This window comes from Tamandua tetradactyla, chromosome 6 (assembly GCF_023851605.1).
Source record: "Tamandua tetradactyla isolate mTamTet1 chromosome 6, mTamTet1.pri, whole genome shotgun sequence".
NCBI lineage: Eukaryota > Metazoa > Chordata > Mammalia > Pilosa > Myrmecophagidae > Tamandua > Tamandua tetradactyla.
The window spans coordinates 23,108,595-23,126,996 of record NC_135332.1 but is presented as its reverse complement, the minus strand read 5'-3'; the positions used below and the strand labels follow the sequence as shown (position 1 = coordinate 23,126,996).

Here is an 18,402-nt window from a genome sequence, read left to right as displayed (position 1 = left end):
GTTCTGTGTAGTTGTGATTAAAGGACTTATATATTAATTTGTCTAACATTTCATAAAGTCATGTGTGTGTGTGTGTGTGTGTTCAGTAAAAGCATAAGCAGGGGGATGGAATAGTCCTAGATTATCAGCAGGAACCTTGTCCACTTTTGGGATCCTTCCTAGTTCCAGGCTAAGAACCGCCACCCAATTCCACAGTGCTGCCCCTCCTTCCCTACCCAGACTCCTATCACTACTGAGTTTGGTTATTTGTCCCTCTACCCCAGCCTCACCTTCGGCTCAAGTCATTTCCTCAGCTTGCCGGCCCTTCACCCACTCTGGGAGACCAGGTCCCAGCACCCTCCCTGGATGGCTCCTCTCTGCTGGCCAGCCTCCCATCACCCACCCGGGCCTTTTGGCGTGGGGCGATTCTGGCTCCTGTGGCCTGTCAATCCACTGTGTGTGGTAAGTTGTCTCCCCTCACCTGCCAGTCAGTTCCTAGACAGGAAGACCAGCTTCCACTAGGTCGGCCCCAGACCCCAGCCCAGCCTGCGCAGGTAGCCAGAAGCGACTCAAGCTCACTTCGCTGCACGTGGCATTCAATCCCTGCCCGTGGCTGCCCTTCCCATCTAGTTTTCTGATACTTTTCCGAACATCCTTTTTCCAGCCGACTCTCCAGCCCCTCAGTACTCCCAGAGCCAGCTTAAGGTGTTCCCTGGTGGGATTAATCCACGCCCCCAAGCCCAGGTACTACTCACCCCCTACACACATCTATAGCATCTGGCACACGACCTTGCCTTAATTTAGTCTGAGCCTGTCTCCCCTTCCCCAGGCTGGGGGCACCTCGGGGAAAGGGACGGGGGCTAGGGGCGTATTATTCTTGTCCTTACAACCCTCCCTCAACCCCCCTTTGGATCTGACGGCCTAGCATTTAATCCAAGTGTGCTGGATGGAACAGGGTGGAACAGAATAGGGTAGAAAGGGGCTGCACACACGTCACATCCTATGAACACCCGGGATCGCGCCCTCTGTCATGTCCCCTGACACCGGCGGCCGCGCGAGGGACAAACTCCGGCGGAGACCGCAAGGCAGGCACAGGCAGCGGGCTGGGGCGTCATGTGATTCTCCAATCACATGATGCCTAAGAATAAGGGTGCGGAGAGAGAGGAAGTGGGAGGGAGGAGAGTGACTTGGGCAGGAAAGATACACAGCATTCCAGTCTGGCCCCGCCTCCACGTCGACAAGTGACCAATGGGAGCGCGGCAGCGGCCCCCTGGCCTATGGGGACGGAGGTGGGCGGGGCAGAGGCGCCGCAAGTCCAAGAGCGGCGGGGCTGAGGCCGCTCAGGCAGCGCCGACTCCGAGGCCGAGTGGGAGGCCGCCCGCGCAGACCCCTCGCTTGCTCCTGCCTGGGGGCCCGGCCGCGGACGGTGAGCTGGAGGCTCCTCTGGAGTCTCAGACGGGAGACAAGAGGAGACTCGCTTATAGAAACTGCTGGGGGGGTTCTCCTGCACTGGAGGGAGTTCTGTAGGCGAGGGAGCGAGCTGTCACTACAGTGACCCGCCCCCTTAGAAGGGTCCCCTCTCCAGGATTCCCGGAAACTGCAGCCCCTTCCCCGAAAGCAGAGACCGACCAGCCCGTTCTTGAGCCAGCTTCACCCCCTGTTAGCAGGTGCCGGCTCCTTCCTCTCCTGGTGGGGGTGGGGGTGGGGGGCGGGGGGCGTTCCCGCGACTTCTTGGAGAGGGGAAGCGCCTGCCGCTCGTCCCGGAGCTCGGAGGGGTTGGGAGGGGGAATTGAAGCTCAGGCCTCCTCGAAGGTGGAAGGGATCTGGAGTGGCGAGAGAGCCCCGAGGTGGTGCCTGGCGCTTCCTTACTTCCTGTCGTGGGGGGAGAATGTGGGAGGCGGGACGAGCTAGCTTCTCTCTCTTCCTGTCACTTTTTCCTGCTCAGTTGCTGCTGGGTTGGCCCACCTTTAGGGAATCTCCCTCAGCCCCGGTACTCGGAGTTGGGGGTGCCTCCTAGTGGAAGATGATGGTACTGGGGGCTGGAAGAAGCTTCTGTCCTCTCTGTTGTGGTAGTGTGGGGTGTGGTGAGAAAGGCTGCCACTCAGAACCTGGTGAAGAGGAACCAGAGGGAAATTGAGCCTCTTGGTCCTGCATGCCTCGCTGTGTGCGTGTGCTTGCGCACGCATGTATGAGTACATTTTCGATAGAAGCATACACCATACTTCCTAACCTCAGGATGCACAGGAAGGAAAATATACATAAATAAGTCATGGAGGCCTAGATGGGTGTGGACAGGCACCCTTGTGGCCTAAACCAAGAGCAGAGCCTGCTGTGTGGTGAGGTTGGACCCACCACCAACACCCACCCAAGAAACAGATGAGTCAGAGGCAGATGCTTAGGTGGTGGAGAGAGAGAAAGGGACAGTGGGCCCAAGATTAGACGTCATCATCCTTTTCGGGCTAGGAGATGACTTCTTGGGAATGTTCTTTGAGTTGAGAGAGGGACACCTGAGGAAAGCCAGGTAAAGGGGAAAGAAGATTTAAGGGACTTGGTGGAATTTCCCAACCTCCTTCCCTTTGCCTCCCACTCAGTGCTGCCACACATAGACCATGGGGACCCTGCCCAGGGACAGGGAGCAACTTTTGAAGCTCTCACAGTTGGTTAGTGGCCAATTCTAGGACCAGGACCCAAATGCAGTTTCCACATTGTACCCCCTGTTTCCACCCTGCCTGGTTCACCTGCCCAGAAAATCTTTTTGTTCCCCTCCCTCTGCTTGGACCCAGGTGCTCTGTCCTTCTGGGGGTTCGTGTCTATTCTGGGGCACTGGCCAGGGTGCCACTTATGAAATAAATCCAGGTCCAGTGTGTTCTGCAGCCATCAAGCCTGTCATCACCATGATTTGTTATATGACATGGGCGTGTTACTTGACATCTCTGAGGCTCCATTTCTGCCTTTGAGAAGTAAAGATAATTACTACTTTGGGTGGTTGTTGCAAAGAAGAAATAAAATGACCAGTGCTGTCACTGGCCACCAAGAGGCTCAACACACCTTCCTGTCTGCTCCTCTAGGCCCAGTAACAAGCCCCAGGCCTGCCCTGTTGAACTCACAGGGCTGCTGAGCTTGGGGGAAGTGCTGTTGGGAAGTGAGAGTCTATACCCCTCAGGGACATGAGGGTCGGTTCCTCCTGCTGCCTCAGATTGGCAGACAGGTGGGCAGGGAGGCCCTGGCAGGGCACATATGCTCTCTCTGTGCTTGTGGCTGAGTTTTGGCCCCGAAGGTTTGGGGAGAGGTAGGGCAGGGGATTGTTATGTCTGGGGAGTCTGATAGGGCGCTGATGGTGTTCGGGGGGGTCCCTCAGAGAACAGAAGTCTCGGAGGTTGACCCAGGCTGTGGGAAGAAGGGGACAGTGGTGGGCAGGCAGTGGCTGGCCTCTGGAGAAGGTAGCTCCGGCCCCACAAGCCACCACACTTCCTTTCTCACAACTTTCCCCACACTGTGGTTTCCCACATCACCCTGTGATGACTCCCACACAGGCACAGCAGGTGTGAGCACAACGGGGGGGGGGGGGGCGAGCGGGCACTGGACGGCATTGGCTGGGGAAGGGGAGGCCTGGCTTTACCTCAGGGAAGGTGGGAGCTCCCTCCCTCCAGCGCTGCTCTCTCCCAGGGTTACTGCACCCCTCCGCCCCCCAGTGGCCCATGTCCCCAGAGATCAGACCGCCAAACCCCACATGCCTTCCTCACTGGCACCTGTGATTGTGATTGCGAACCACCCACAGAGACGCAGGTGTCAGGCCATGGGTCGGGGACACAGTATATGTATATTCATACTGACATGGCCAGGAGATGACTTCTTGGGGATGTTCTTTGAGTTGAAAGAGGGCTCCTCCAGGAGACATGGTGGGAACTGAGTCTCAGGCTCCATATCTTTCTTCCATCCTGGACAGTGAGTTGTTGGGGATGTTCAGGCAGGCCTGTGGGTGAGTGAATCAGTGCTCAGAATCGACAGCGGCATGGGCTTAAATCGGTTGCCAATTTTTGTGAACAGACAATGTGGACCCTGGTGAGCTGGTTGGCCTTGATGGCAGGGCTAGTGGCTGGAACACAGTGCCCTGACGGTAAGCTCTGCCCTGTGGCCTGCTGCCTGGCTGCAGGAGGAGACCGCTACAGCTGCTGCAGTCCCATAGTGGTGAGTGCCCCACACCCAGGCAAAAGCTGGCAGCCTGGATTTTCCCAAAGGGTCGTCCTGGAAAAGGAGGAGGCCAGGCAGTCTTTCAAATTAACCTCTCCCCTTTCTTCCCAGGACGAACAGTCCTCTCTGCTCACGATACAGAGTAAGCCTATGGGCACACCCTGCCAGATTGATGCTCACTGCTCTGGTGGCTCCTCTTGCCTCCTCACTGTCTCAGGGACCTCCAGCTGCTGCCCCTTCCCACAGGTGAGGGTACCATCAGCTCCATCGTTAGATCTGCATTTGTGCTTTTCCTGCACTCTCCCGCCCCAGGCAAAAGGGCCTCTGCAACACAGACTTCTGTGTCCCACAGGCCGTGGCATGCGGGGATGGACACCACTGCTGCCCTCGGGGCTTCCACTGCAGTGCCGATGGGTGGACCTGCTTCCACAGATCAGGTGTGGCGGGGAGGGGAGGCCACGCAGACAGGCAGCACATGGAGCCTGGAGTGTCCCAGAGCCCAGCTGGGTAACCCCGATGGCTGCCCTTGTGCCTTCATTCATGTGGCATCTGTACTAAGCTACTCTGCTCTGGACAGAGGGGCAGCACGGGGTCTAGGAGGGGGCAGGAAAGAATCCAGGACTCCTGGATGCTGGTCCAGGCATTGTGAGGATGGGGAGAGGCCAGGGTGGGCTAGTTTAGTGCCAACTGACTGTCAAGGGATGCTCCTGCCCAATGCCATCTTGCTGAAGCAGGACTGGCTTGTGAGGACAGTGGGTTAAGGATGGCTGGAGGGTCACCAAACCCTGGTGCCAGTCCCCTACCCATCCCCAGTCCTGCATCTGAGCCTGCAGGCCCCAGTGTCACCAGCTCCTTGAGTGATGGGGGAGAATGACCTCCGCCAACCTCGTTGGTGGAATCTTGGATCATCCTGTCCACAGATATCAAACCCGTGGGTGCCATCCAGTGTCCCAACAGCCAGTTCGAATGCCCCAACTCCTCCACATGCTGCACTATGCGCGATGGCTCCTGGGGATGCTGCCCCACACCGCAGGTAGGGATGTGGTGAGATAGGGGGCGGGTTGCAGAGCGAGGGGCTGGAGAAAGACAGAGTCCGAACTGCCTCTTCTCAGGCTTCTTGCTGTGAAGACAAGATACACTGCTGCCCCTATGGTACCTCCTGTGACCTGGCTCATGCCAGCTGCCTCTCGCCCACGGGTACCCATCCCCTGTTATTGAAGATCCCTGCGCAACTGACTAATAAGGCAGGTAAGGAGGTGGGAGAGCATCAAGTTGGGGGTTGGAGAGAGGAGAAGCCTCATCTGGTTCCCAGCTGGGAAAAAGTTCCCCTCCATCCTCCCTGGCTGCACCTCACTGTCCTCTCCCCTTCCAGTGGCTTTGCCCACCGTGGTCATGTGTCCCGATGAACAGTCCCAGTGCCCTGATGGTTCTACCTGCTGCCAGCTGCCTGATAAGAAGTATGGCTGCTGCCCTATTCCCAATGTGAGTGGGGCTGGAGCCAGCTGGGGCTCCAGGGTGTGGGGCTGGCCGGCTGGTTGCTGGGAGCCTGGCTGATTTAGGACTCATGCCACCCCCTAGTGGGGGAATGAAGGCATTGCCAGCTGCTGGCCTGGCTGCTCCCTAGGCCAGACTCAGCCTGGCAGTCAAAAAGACGCATTCCCATCCCCACCCAGGCTGTCTGCTGTTCCGACCTCATTCACTGCTGCCCCCAGGATACTATTTGCAACCTGACCCAGAAGAAATGCCTCTCCGAGGAGAAGGCTACAGACCTCCTCGTCAAGCTGCCTGCACACATTGGTATCAGAGACAGGCCACAGATCCCTTGCCAGTTACCCTGCATGGAGGATGCTGGGGCAGACACAGACCTCTTGCCACCACACGTGGCCTTTCCTTAGAATCCCTGCCAGGGTTGGCATGAGCGGTACCCCCATCCTCATCATCTGGTTCCAGCTGTGAAGTCAGCAAAGGGTGGGCACCCCAAGGGGCCCCAAAGCTATTGCTGACCTATCCTCCTTGCCTACCTCACAGTGAAGGACGTGAAATGTGACTGGGAGATGAGCTGCCCAGATGGCTACACCTGCTGCCGCCTACAGTCGGGGGCCTGGGGCTGTTGCCCTTTTGTCCAGGTACCCAGGAGAGGCAGGTGGCTGAGGTGGGCTGAAGGGGGCAGCCAGCTAGACCTCTGTACCCACTGGCACCTCTCTTCCACCCTAGGCTGTGTGCTGTGAGGACCATATCCACTGCTGCCCGGCAGGGTTTAGGTGTGACACAGGGAAGGGTATCTGTCAGCAGGGGTACTTCCAGATGCCCTGGATGGAGAAGGCCCCAACCCACCTGAGCCTGCCAGACCCCCAGTCCATGGAGGGTGACGTTCCCTGTGACAGCACTGCCAGCTGTCCCCCCTTCAATACCTGCTGCCGACTCTTGTCTGGGGAGTGGGGCTGCTGTCCAGCCCCAGAGGTGCATGGGAAGGAGGGCAGCACTGGGACGGGTGGGCAGTGCCTTGACCTGGGTAGGTGGCCAGAGTCCTGTCACGTTGCTCTTTTACCCTCTGCCTAGCAAATGGGTGGCACGCTAGCTCAGCCAGAATTGTTTCCAGCTGGAGGAGCTGTGAGCAGGGGTGGGGGGGGTGGGGAGGGGCTCAGCACCCCACCCTCAGCTTAAACCACCCGGTTCTGCCCCCCCATCCCAGGCTGTATGCTGCTTAGACCACCAGCACTGCTGCCCCCACGGCTACAGGTGTACACCGGAGGGACAGTGTGAGAAGGGAAACAAGATGGTGGCCAGACTGGAGAAGCGGCCTGTGCTCGAGGCTCGCCCGCCCAGGGACACCAGCTGTGACCAGCACACCAGCTGCCCGGTAGGGCAGACCTGCTGCCCAAGCCTGAGTGGGGGCTCGGCCTGCTGCCAATTACCCCATGTGAGTGCCCACCTGCCTGCCCCTTGGTAGGGAGCTGAATCCTGGGAGCACAGCAGGGCAAATGAGAGTGAATGCCACATGTCCCTGCATCATCCCAGGCCGTGTGCTGCGAGGACCGGGAGCACTGCTGCCCGGCTGGCTACACCTGCAATGTGAAGGCCCGGTCCTGTGAGAAGGAGGTGGACTCTGCCAAAACTGCCGCCCCCCTGGTCCACAGCTTCCACGTGGGGGTGGGGGACGTGGAGTGTGGGGAGGGGCACTTCTGCCACGATAACCAGACCTGCTGCCTCAACAGCTCTGGTAGCTGGGCCTGCTGTCCCTACCGCCAGGTCAGTACTACCCCTATCTTGGGGCTGGGTATTGGGTTGGGCTGTGTCAGGCCTTGTCTAACCTTCACCCCTCTTCCTCCACCCCCACCATCCAGGGCGTCTGCTGTAAAGATCAGCGTCACTGTTGCCCCGCAGGCTTCCGCTGTGGAGCCAAGGGCACCAAGTGTTTGCGCAGGCACCTGCGCTGGGACAGCCCTGTGAGGAGCTTAGCCCCGAGGGAGCTGCTGTGAGGAGGGAACCAAGGACTGAAGACACTTCATAGACCTTGGGACCCTGCTTAGAGGATGCCCACAGCTCAGGCCTCCCCAGCACCTCTCCCTCACCGAATTCTCCCTGACACCCTCCCCCCTATTCTGAGACCCAACATCACCATAGGTGGTGGGGCCTCAATCTAAGGCCTTCCCCACCAGAAGGGGGTCCATGGTGAAAGCCATGTTACAAACTGCCTTCCCTCCCCCAATTTCTGTGGCTCCTGTGGCCAGGTGCTGTCCCCTCTCCACAGGTGTGTGTGTGTGTGTGCTCCAGTAAAGTTCCTACACTTTCTTAACAGTATCTGATTTGGCGACCCTGGGGGACCTGGGGGCAAGGACCGTCTTCTAGGGCCAACATTCCCCCCCCCCCCCCCCCCCCGGCCCGGTCCCACAGAAACACAAACACAGAGTTAATCTCACCAGTTTTGTATTTGCTGTTGCCCACAGCGGCCCCATCACCTTACTCCCTCGTGCCCGGAGTCGCCCCTGGCCACCAGCGCTGGGGCACCGGTGGGCAGTCAGCAAGCAGCACCCCCTCCCCTCCCGGGGCTCCCCAGGGAATGACACCCCCCCTTCCCAGCCCTCACACTAGCAGCTGGGGCCCGGTTGTCCCTCCTGCTTTTCCACAATAGAGCTTTCTATGTACAGCCACATTTTTACAGGCACTGCTCCCCCCCACCCAGCCCTCCTCCCCAGCACCTCCCGCGGGGGTTGGACCCCTCCCACCTCCCTCTGCCTGGAGGCAAACATGGGATCTCCCGAGACATTAGCCAGCACATACCAGCGGACAGCTCCGCAAGCCCCTGGGTCCCTTTTCAGGCTAGGGCAGTGGCCTAGGAGCGGGTACCCCCGCACGCTCCCGGGCCGCGAACCCTAGGGGCGGGCCTGGACGGCAGGGGCGGAGGCGGGACCGGGGGCGGCGCTACTTGACGTTGAACACCATGAGCGGCCGCTCCTCCCGCCGCTGCCACGGGCTCTTCTTGTCGCCCGCCTCGTCGCCCGCCTCCGCCCCCAGCTCGTCTTCCGGGCTGGTGAGCGAGTCGCGCCGTAGCTCGCTGGCGCTGCTGCGGGAACTGTCCCCGCGGCTGCGGCCCCGACCCCGGGGCACCGTGGCCGCCCGACCCTCGGGCGCCGCCACTTCGTCCAGCAGCGGCGTCAGCGAGTTGTCCTCCGGGGAGCAAAGGCCCGTGCGGCTCTCGCTGCTGCTGGGCTCCGTGTCCTCGCTGAGCGCCAGGCGCGGGGGCGCGGGCGGCGGCGGCGGGGCGGCGGTCAGGGCGCGTTCCCGCTCCTCCCGCGGGGGCCGCCGGCGTGCGGGCCGCGCCTCGTGCACGTCGACGCCCGAGTCCAGGCTGGCATCGGTGCTGCGGCCCCCGCCGCCGGCCTGCAGGTCGATGTAGGAGTGGCGTACTTGCGAGTTGGAGCGCCCGTCCAGGGACACAAACCAGGCTCGCGGGTGAGGCTTCACGCCCAGTTCGAGCAGCTTTTTCTCGGTCAGGGCCTGCAGCTCCCCGTTGAGTTGCGCCATGGTGGACTCGTTGAACAGCACCGGGATAGTGACGGAGCCGCTGACGGGCGCCGAGCGCCCGCCCCCCCCAGCCCTCGCCGCCGCCACCCCCGCCGCCCTCGCCCGCCGAGCCCGAGTGGCCCTGCATCAGCGGGCGCTGGGGGTCGGGCTGCGGAAAAGGGCGCGTGGGACCCGAGGCCGTGCCCTCGGGCGGGGCAGGCTCATCGCCGGCGCCTGCAGCACCCGCCTCGCCTCCGAGGCGCACGTAGTGCGCGGGGATCACCAGAGTGGGCATGACGTTGCGATAGACGCTGTCCTTGAGGTGGTCGATGGAGCCGCAGAAGATAAGCTGCCCCGCCTGGCTGAGCGAAGGCGGCCGCGCCAGCTGGTCCACCGACTGTGACAGCAGGAAGTCGGGGGTCTTGCTCTCGGCTGCCCCCTTGTGGCCCAAATAGTGGTCGAAGGGCGGCGGCGGCGAGGGCGGCTCGTGGAGGAAGGCCGCGCCCCCGGAGGGACCCCGCCGGTATTCCTCTAGGCCCGGCTCCAGCCCACCAGGACCCTCGACGGAGCGGGCGCCCTTAAGCCCGGCGCCTTCGCCCCCGCGGGCACCCGAAGGTTCCGCGACCGGGCGGCCGGCAGGGCGAGGCTTGGAGCGGAAGAAGTCGTCCCGGGAGGCGGCCAAATCTCGGGAGCTGGAGAATGCCGAGTGGAGGGGGCCTGGAGGCGGAGCCTCGGGGTCCCCCGATGGGGTGGGCTCCAGGGGTCCCCCACAAATGAGATGGAGCTGGGACATTGAGGTGGCCTGGTCTCGTTTGTTACCGTCAGAGGGCCCGGAGAGCTGCAGCTTTCGGTGCTGTTGTCTGGGCTTCAGGCAGCGCCTCCTGGAGAGGAGGGAGCAGACAGGCATCCTCAGGAAAGGGCAGGCAGGGCCTGAGCAGCCCCCTAACCCACCACCACCTCCACCCCCCACTCCCCGCAGTAGCAAGATGAGGGATGGAGATGGTTGGAGAGATGGCGAGGAGCCCGGTGGGGCATGGGAGAAGCGCTTGGGTGTTTCTGGAAGTTCCCATAGGGATAAGCCCTGCACTCCTCTTTTAAGAGATGCTATGAGAACCTGGGACAAGCCCTTAAGCCAAGTGGGGACTCATCTGGCCTGGGTCTCTTGGGAGTGACAGCTGGGCTGGTAAGAGCAGCTGCAGATAGTCTCTGGGGGGATCCTGACTGCAGATTCTGCTCCCTCTATCCCCACTTTTCTCTCAAGCCACAGGGTCTTCTAGGCTTTTGCAGGAGCCTATACTTTTCCTGTTGGTGCTTCGAGGATCAGAATCATGATTTACCCATCTTTATGGCCCCAGTGCCCAGCAGAACGCAGGGCATAGGGCAGGCTTTCGTCGGGGCATTGGATGAGAGGTAGTTGGGGGCGGAAGGTGGGCATCAGGGAGGTCAGAGGGTCGGGTGGCCCCTGCGCACTCACCGGCAGTAGTAGATGAGCAGACACAGCAGAATGAGCACCAGCAGGGCCAGAGCTGCCAGGATGGTGAGCAGGAAGATGGTGTGGTAGGTGCTGATGTCCTGGAGGCCCGATGTGATGGTGACCAGCCCTGTGCCAGGCAGGGGCTTAGCGTTCCAGGTGTGGACACCCTTCTGGCCTTTCAGAAGGAGCCCACTCTCCCGGTCTCCCCTTCCAGCCTCGTGTCGATCCCTGCCCCCCACCCCGTTTCTCCCACCGCTCTCACCAGCTGTGGGGGAGGTCATGGCAGCTGCCCAGTACCCCAGCTGGGAGGAGGTGAAGGTCCAGTAGAGCTGCCGGCCTTCCTTCCATATCTTGCCAGTGCCGTTGCGAACCCACAGCCCTGGGAGAGGTGGGGTTTTCATCAGACTCAATGTTCCCCCACCTAAGTGCCATTTTCCTTCCCCAAACCCCAGCACCTGCAACCCTAGAGACACTCACCACTTTTTGGGTCGAATCTCCAGGCAGGAATGATGGAGCCCACAGCAGGGGCACGGGGCTCCGAGGGTATGGGTAGGGACAGGTGAATGGGGCCCAAGAGCGGCACCTCCGTCCCATTGCCTGTCATCAGGTGCACACTCACGGCAGCCAGGGGCATCAGCTCCAGCCAGGAGCCATTGCCTTGGGGAATGGAACAAAAGAACTGAGGGCTAAATAAATACGGGTTGGGGAGACAACCTCTTCCCTGCCTGGCACCTAGCATACCTGAACTGGAAGCCTCTGTGCCCAGGAAGGCAGGGAAAGCCCGCATTTCCTGCTGGGTGCTGGCAGGTGTGAGCGAGGCCCAGAGCTGGCTGTAGGTGGAGCTGACTGGCAGGCAGGTGTCCTGGCACTGGAACTGCACCCAGGGCTGGGAGCGGGCACCTGGGTGGCGAGAGAGGCTGCAGTGACCCACCAGGGACCAGAGCAAGAAGCAAGTCTCTAAAGAGACAGGGAGCTCCTGAACCAGCCATTTGCATAGGTCTGCGAGGGCGGTGACCTGGGATGAGAACTGGCCAGTCCCAGTCATAAAACGTTAACGTGGACGGACGGGATGTGGACCTGATGTCTTCTAGTCCTACCTGCAGAACCCTAAGCCAGTTACTTGCTTTCTCTGAAACACTGTTTCCTTATAAACCTATAAAATGGTGAGGTTCAGGTCCCCAAACAACTATTGTCTACTGCGTGGCAGGCACTGTTAGGTGCTGGGGATACAAAGATGAATACAATACAACCCCCTGCCTTCCAGAAGGTCACAGTGGAGTGTGGCGTTGTTACAGTATCCAGTGATAGACACATGTGGCTGCTAAGCACTTGGAATGTGGCTAACGTAACTGACTAATGCAACTGAAATTTGCTTTTACTGAATTTTAAATTTAATATAATTTAAGTTATTTAAATAGCTACACAAGGCTAGCAGTGACTGTTGGGCAGCTTAGGTCAAGCATGTGTTGGGATGGGAGGGGACAGATATATGAACTGAATGCCAACACAATCTGTTAATAACAGCTAACATTTATTTAAGCCTTAAAATAGGCACAGCACTGTTCTAAGCAGGTTACCTCTTTAAACAGTATAGCAGCCCCTGGGACAGGTGCCTTTATTACCAACCCCATTTTATAGCTGCAGAAATTGAGGCAAGAGAAGTTGAGTATCTCGCTCGAGGTTACACGGCTCAAGGTCACAATCTTTGACCCAGGACTGAAGCCCAAATGATCTGGTGCCATAGCCCATGCTCCTACCCACTGTTCCATCCCGCTTGCTGTCACCAGAGAGGGAGCAAGGGGGATGCAGCTGCAGCAATGCCGCCGCCCAGCTCCAGGAAGGTCCTGCAGTCTTGAAGGATGTATGAGCCTCAGCCAGGAAAGAAAGTAGGAAGGGACTTGCAGCAGTTTGTGTATGGGAGAGGCCCAGGGGCACAAGGCTGCCATGTTCAGGAAACCACCAGCAGTAAATGAATGGAGTGGGCAGTGTGGGAGGCCTGGTGGGACCAGGCGCTGGAGCGGATGGTCAGCTAAGTGAAGGAGCTCAGGCTTTATACTGAAGGCAGTGGGAACCCAGAGAGGGTGTTAGCCAGGAGGCAACAGAGTAGGCAGTTAAGCATTTTAGAAACCTCCAAAGGCATCTAGAAGCCCCTGCAATTCAGGATAAGGGAGATGAAAGAGAGCAAAGAAGAGTGATTTGGGGATAAGGGCTCAAGTTAAGAATATAAATTGAAGGGGGATTCTCCCACTCATAAACTCACTATGGCTCCCTATTGCTAGCCAGATGGAGGCTACCCTCTGCCTGGCTTCATCACCCAGACTCCACCAGACACCCCTCATGCACAACAGGGCCAGAGTGTTCCTGAACCCTAACTCCTCCCAGGCCCTCTCGCTTCCCCCTTCTGTCCCTGCACCTTGAGACTCCCGAAGGCTTTCCTCTCCTGGGAAGATGCCTTTGCTTCGGCTTTGGCCTCCTGGCTTACGCAGCTTCACAGCTCCCCCCACCAAATTCTCCCGCCTGTCTAGTTCACAGATTAGGGCTTTCTTAGTAGTGAATGCAGCTGCCCTCTACTGCCCTGCCTGCTCTGTAATTATTTCAGGATTTGCAATGATTTGTTTTTCTGTCTTCCTACTTGTCTGTGAACGCCATGAGGCAGGGAGCTGGTCTGTTCTATCTTACCACTGTTTCCCAGCACCAGACCCGGTGCGTGGCAGAGTGTAGGTGCTGAGTTAAGAATTAGCCAAGTGAGACTGAAAGCCTGTGGGGGGACAAGGGCCACTATGAGTTGCTCCTGGCCTTGCACTTGGTAGACATTCAGTATTCATGGAATGACCCTTCCGCGGCCTAACAGAGTTAGGCACCCAGTGGGTACAAACAAATATGCGTAAATTAACTGAAGATGAAGGTGGCAGGGAATGGAGCTTCTAAAGGGAGAAGAGGGAAAACAGAAACCATGAGAAGCCCCAATCAGAGTAAACATTTACTGAGCAGCTACTGTGTGAAGTTGTTCACACTTCGTTGTTTGGGTGTGGAGCTGCAAGCCTTAGCTGCATCTTAAATGTGAACAGACTCTGGTGCAGGGAGGTGAAATGACTTGTCCAAGGTCATTCAGCTAATACACAGAAAAGCAGAGCTCTCTCTACCTAGGTCAGGGGGAAGGAGGAGCTGAGGGTGGGTTGGGGGGGAGTCTTACCGGGAGAGCCCAAGAGGATGTGCACCAGGTCCTTATAGAGGATGAGGGTTGCTGGCCGCTCAGGGAGCAGGTAGAGGCTGACAGAAGCATACACTGCGGGAGGAGCCGCCTGTCAGCTCCAGAGAAAGCCCCAGCCCAGGCCGGGCATTCCCTCCCTCCGAATCCCAGTGGCTCCAACCTCCCTCAGTCCCCTCTGAGTACCCGGGCGGGCGCAGGCAGCAGCTGCTGGAAGGCCTTCCCCCTTCCCCCGGGACTATTTTGGGAAGGGGCTGATGGAGGATCAGCTGTTGCCTCTTCCCCGTCCCCCTGCCCCTGCACTCACGGGGCAGCTTGTCAACATGCCAGGGCACAGAGTTGGTGAGGAAGCCAGGGCGGGCAGCAGTGACCAGCACCCAGGTGCCCAAGCGGTAACTGAGGGGCAGTGTGGCAACGCCCTCCGAGTCCGTGGTGCCAGCAGCCAGCAGCGTCCGGTTCCCAAACACGTCAACTGAGGCCTGGGCCAGGGGCACCAGCTCCCCACTCACATACACCTGCACCTTGATCAGAATCTCTGTAGGCAAGATGGGGTGCAGGGAGTGAGAAGGAGGGAGGGGAGAGGAGAGAACTGGAGAAGCCCCAAGATCAGCCCAGGGGGCTCTTGGACGAGAGAGGCTTTGGGGCTGAGGTTAGAGAAGTTCTAAGAGCCAGCATTTATAGAGCATTGCCTGCGTGCAGAAAGAGCTGTGCACACAGATTCCATTTAAACAGCACATCAGCCTGTGAGGTCCGATCTGAAATATGGATTCCATCTGAAATACGGTACTATCACCACAGTCATCGAGTCTGACACATTCGCTTTTTCACATTTTAACATTTCTGAATTCAGGCTACACCTATAATTGATGGTATCATAATTATATTTGCCAGCATTTTTTCCTTCCTTAATGGCGCATGAAATAATGGGGCATATTACAGTCAAGGGTGTCTTGGATTCAATAAAATACCCCACTTTACAGATAAGGAAATTGAGTCTCAAAGAGCTGAGATACTTGCAGGTCAGGCATTACCTGCAGTTAAGTGGCAGATCTGGATCGAAACCTGGCAGCCTGCCTCTAGAACCCAAATGCTTAACCACTGGACCCCTCAGGGCCACTGTCAGGGGAGACAGCAGGGAAGGAGGACTGAGAAAGGATGAATGTGGAGACTCAGGGGCCTGCAGATGGAGAGGAGAGAGGGTAGGACTCAGCTGTTCAGAAAAGACGGGTCTGTGTTTAAGTTCTTGGGAAAAATTAAGAAGAGGAGACTAGGAAATTGGTCTTTCCCATCATTCATCCTCTTCCCGGAATCCTTTGCCCATTTGCCTTCAGATTTAGGGATTCACTCCAACCCCTAAGCCCAAACAAGTACCTCCTGACCCCTCCTCCTTCCATGTACAGCCCGCTCCTTCTCAGCTGGTCAGCTACATTTGGTCACCATGACAACGCTCTCATTCCTCCCAGGAGATCCTGCAGGGAGCTGGGGCCCTGACAAGGGGAAGGGGAAGGAGGTCTGGGGGTGGGGGGACGGCCAACACAGGCCCAAGGGAAACTTGTGCAGAGGCGGCTGGGAAAGGAAGCCCAAGCCTTCCAGAGCTGGCTCTTCCCTTAGCCCTGCCAGACCAGTCTGGTCAGGTGGGGCCTGTAGATGCCCTGAGCTCAGATGGGGTGACAGCAAGGGCCAGTCCCTGAGTTGTTCCCATGGATTCCCCAGGTAGCCCCTCTGATCCATCCCACGATCTACCCCTTCCCACTTGGCTTGGCCCCTCCCACAAGAACATGCCTCACCCCTGTCTTGCTGCTAATAATGGGAGTACAGTAGGTGTCCTGCCTGGAAAGGTACAGGGGCATCTGTCTGGGACCCAGAGGGAGCAGGCTGGGAGTGAGTTGGGTGTTGGACACAAACCTAGGGGAGTCCAAATATGGTAGAAAGAGCTGGAGTTGAGAGCAGCAGGGCACAAGGAGGTCAGAGGGTCACAGGAACTTTGGGAAGACCTCATGGGTCTTCCCTCATGGGCTTGACACTCCACAGTGACAGGTGTCTTATCTCAGGCGTCCAATTCCAGAGCCAGCACACGCCTGCCCCTGGCATCCCATCCAGCTGTCCAACTAAGCCCACCTCCCTTTTCACTCCCAGGCCTGAGCCCAACCCTTTAGGGCGGTTGTACACGCCCAACCCTCTCCCACTCTGTGATCCTCCCAGGAGCTGGCAGCTCCCCCACCCCCATTCCACCACCACACAGAAGGAATTCTGAGAAGCTGGAGGGGTCGAGCTCATCCCCACCCCTGGCTAAGAGCAGCTGGATGGAGCAGCTGGGAGGAGGGGACCCGGGCATTGGGAATATAGTCATTTGAGGGAATGCCTTGGGTTTCAGGGCCAGAACCTCAAAGCAGGGGAGGGGGGTGGAGTGGGAGCGGGTGGGCAGAAAACGGGGTGGGCAGGTGAGGCCTGAAGGCAGCATCAGTGCCAAGCTGGGGGCTGGAGGCAGGTGCTTGGCAGATTCCCTTCTCCCTTCCCATCAGCCTGGGCTCCCAGCCAGTGGCCTGGGAGAGCCCCCTATCCTGGCTCTATTCCAGCCAATCCCCTAGACTCCCTCCCCTGGGATTCAGGGACCGAGGGAGGGGCTTTCTAAGAAACTAGGGGCTCTTCCTCCCTCAGAAAACAGGGAAGACTGAAGCTGGGGGAATGCCCTTTCCCATTCCTCAAAGCCTGGCATTCCATACAGTATCCGTCTCTCCCAGCTTCAGCCCTGCCTCATTCCAGAAGGAAATCCGACCCCCTCCCTCCATCCGGACCCCACTTCCCTCATCCAGACACACACACACACCCTGCTTTTCCTGCCAGCTCCTTTGTAGGGGGTGGGGGGGTAGAGAGGCTGTTTCAAGCATGGAAGGGGTGCAGAGGTGGGGGAAGGGTGAGCAGTAGCTAGCGTTTGGGGCAGAAAGCAGGGAGATGGATGCAGGGTTGAGGTAGGCAGAGGCCCGTCCCAGAGCCCAGGAGGGGATATGGGGTCCTTGTCTAGCCCCGGCACCCTCTCTCGCTGCAAGAGCTGGCCCCACCCCCACCTCACACACCCACCTGGCCCGCTGAGGCTCTGGGAGGGTCTCCTCCACTGTGAAGGATATGCGAGAAGAGGAAGGGTTGCCCTGCGATGGACTGGGGACAGGAGTGGCGGAAGGCCTGCTGGACAGGGACTCAGGCACCTGCCCTCCCAGCCGGCAATGCCCACAGCCAAGCAGCCAGCCAGCTCAGCATGGCTCCGCGACCACAGCCCTGCCATGCGCCCTGAGCTAGGGATCACAATGTACCCCTTTTTCCAGGGCCCCCAATTGCAGCCCCTCCTCCATCATGGGCTGATTTGGTGCACCCCAAATTCTGAACCTGGGGGGCCGGCTAGGGGCTGTCAGGTTCTAGGGTGAAGGACCCCACCGGAGCAGTCAATCCCGCCAACAGCCTCACCCACTCCCGGCTCTTCCCTCCCCCCTTCAAACCGGCTCTAGACGCCCAGCTCCCGTCCGGGCCCAGGGTGGCAGCCGGAGCCTGCGCCCCCACCCAGCCCGGTTCAGGAACGAGGAACCCGCAGGGGACTGCGGAGCCCGCACCCGCCCCAGCCCGCCCCTGGGCGGGTGTCTTCGGTAGACAATGGCTCAGGCAGCGGCGCCTCGCGGACCAGGATCGAGAAAGACACGGCGGGAGGGAGGCGGCGACGCGCAGCCCGGCGGCCCCGGGGACCCCCGCACCTCCCCATTGTGTCTCTCCGAGTCCCCCGCCCCGGGTCTCCCCCCCCCCCCATCTTTCCCCACAACTCCGACCCCAGGTCGCCCAACTCCCCCCATCCAAATCCGGAAAATAGAATACCCCCCAATTCACCAAGGCCGCGGAGAGGGGGCTGGCGGATGGAGCCGGATCGAGGGGTGTAGTCCCGCGATCGCGGCCCCTCCCGGCCGGACTCACCCTGCGGGCTGGGGGGCTCCGGCGGCGACTTGCCCGGAGCCCGGGAGGCGCTGCCGAGCAGCAGCCCCAGCAGCGGCAGCAGCCGCGCAAGAACGCTGGGGCCACTCGGCGGCGGCATCGCGGGGCTCGGCCAGGCCTGGCTCCCGCCCGGCCCAGTTCGGCCGGCCCCGCTCAGCCCCCGCTCGGCGCCGCGCCGCGCCGCGCCGATCCGGCTCCCGCTCCGGCTGCGGCGCCCGCTCAGCGCAATTGTCTCGGCCCGGAGCCGCGGCTAGCGCCCCCTGCAGGCGGCCCCCACGCGGCGAGACACCGCCCCCTCTCAGCCGGGCTCCACCCGCCGCTCCCAGCACTCCCACCCCAGTGCCCCCGCCGTCAGCCCACCCCGAGGGTCCCCACTCGCTACATCCTTCACCCCACGGTCTCAGAGTCTGAGCCGCAAGGGTGCGTAGCGATTAGGTTCCAGTCACGGGAATCCACGGGGTTTGAGAGTCCCCCGAAGTTGGGTACGAAATGTTGGGAGAAGGGCTATCGCTTACAACACACTGTCAAGGGGTTAAGATAGAGGAGCGTCTCAAAAGTAAGAACTCCCAGCTCT

General features: G+C 59.7%; 2 protein-coding genes and 1 long non-coding RNA gene across 4 annotated transcripts; 1 reads left to right on the top strand and 2 right to left on the bottom strand.

Annotated features, from left to right (window-relative positions):
* The first annotated feature begins 1,292 nt into the window (after positions 1-1,292).
* On the top strand, positions 1,293-7,966 carry GRN (granulin precursor). 2 transcript variants are annotated; one of them, XM_077164163.1, is made up of 14 exons: positions 1,293-1,405; positions 1,565-1,646; positions 4,027-4,167; positions 4,282-4,416; positions 4,523-4,607; positions 5,091-5,203; positions 5,283-5,418; positions 5,543-5,652; positions 5,844-5,967; positions 6,199-6,296; positions 6,385-6,630; positions 6,863-7,090; positions 7,189-7,419; positions 7,515-7,966. In XM_077164163.1, exons 3-14 carry the CDS (start codon positions 4,030-4,032, stop codon positions 7,647-7,649), a joined length of 1,779 nt encoding a protein of 592 aa, XP_077020278.1. In that variant the 5' UTR covers positions 1,293-1,405; positions 1,565-1,646; positions 4,027-4,029; the 3' UTR covers positions 7,650-7,966. The 2 variants fall into 2 exon arrangements, with proteins under 2 accessions (XP_077020278.1, XP_077020277.1); XM_077164162.1 differs by lacking the exon at positions 1,565-1,646.
* On the bottom strand, positions 3,691-6,144 carry LOC143687308 (uncharacterized). Its single transcript, XR_013177489.1, has 3 exons — positions 6,036-6,144; positions 5,056-5,290; positions 3,691-3,952 (listed from the first exon to the last, which is right to left on the bottom strand). It is a non-coding gene; the product is annotated as an uncharacterized LOC143687308 (long non-coding RNA).
* Positions 7,967-8,089: 123 nt separating the features above from the next.
* On the bottom strand, positions 8,090-17,928 carry FAM171A2 (family with sequence similarity 171 member A2). The gene is given in 9 exon segments (XM_077164161.1): positions 8,090-9,261; positions 9,263-10,055; positions 10,649-10,775; positions 10,911-11,027; positions 11,126-11,305; positions 11,390-11,548; positions 13,842-13,934; positions 14,164-14,391; positions 17,811-17,928. Coding segments are annotated over 9 exon segments (2,484 nt in total). The 3' UTR covers positions 8,090-8,592.
* Between the last annotated feature and the right edge of the window lie 474 nt (positions 17,929-18,402).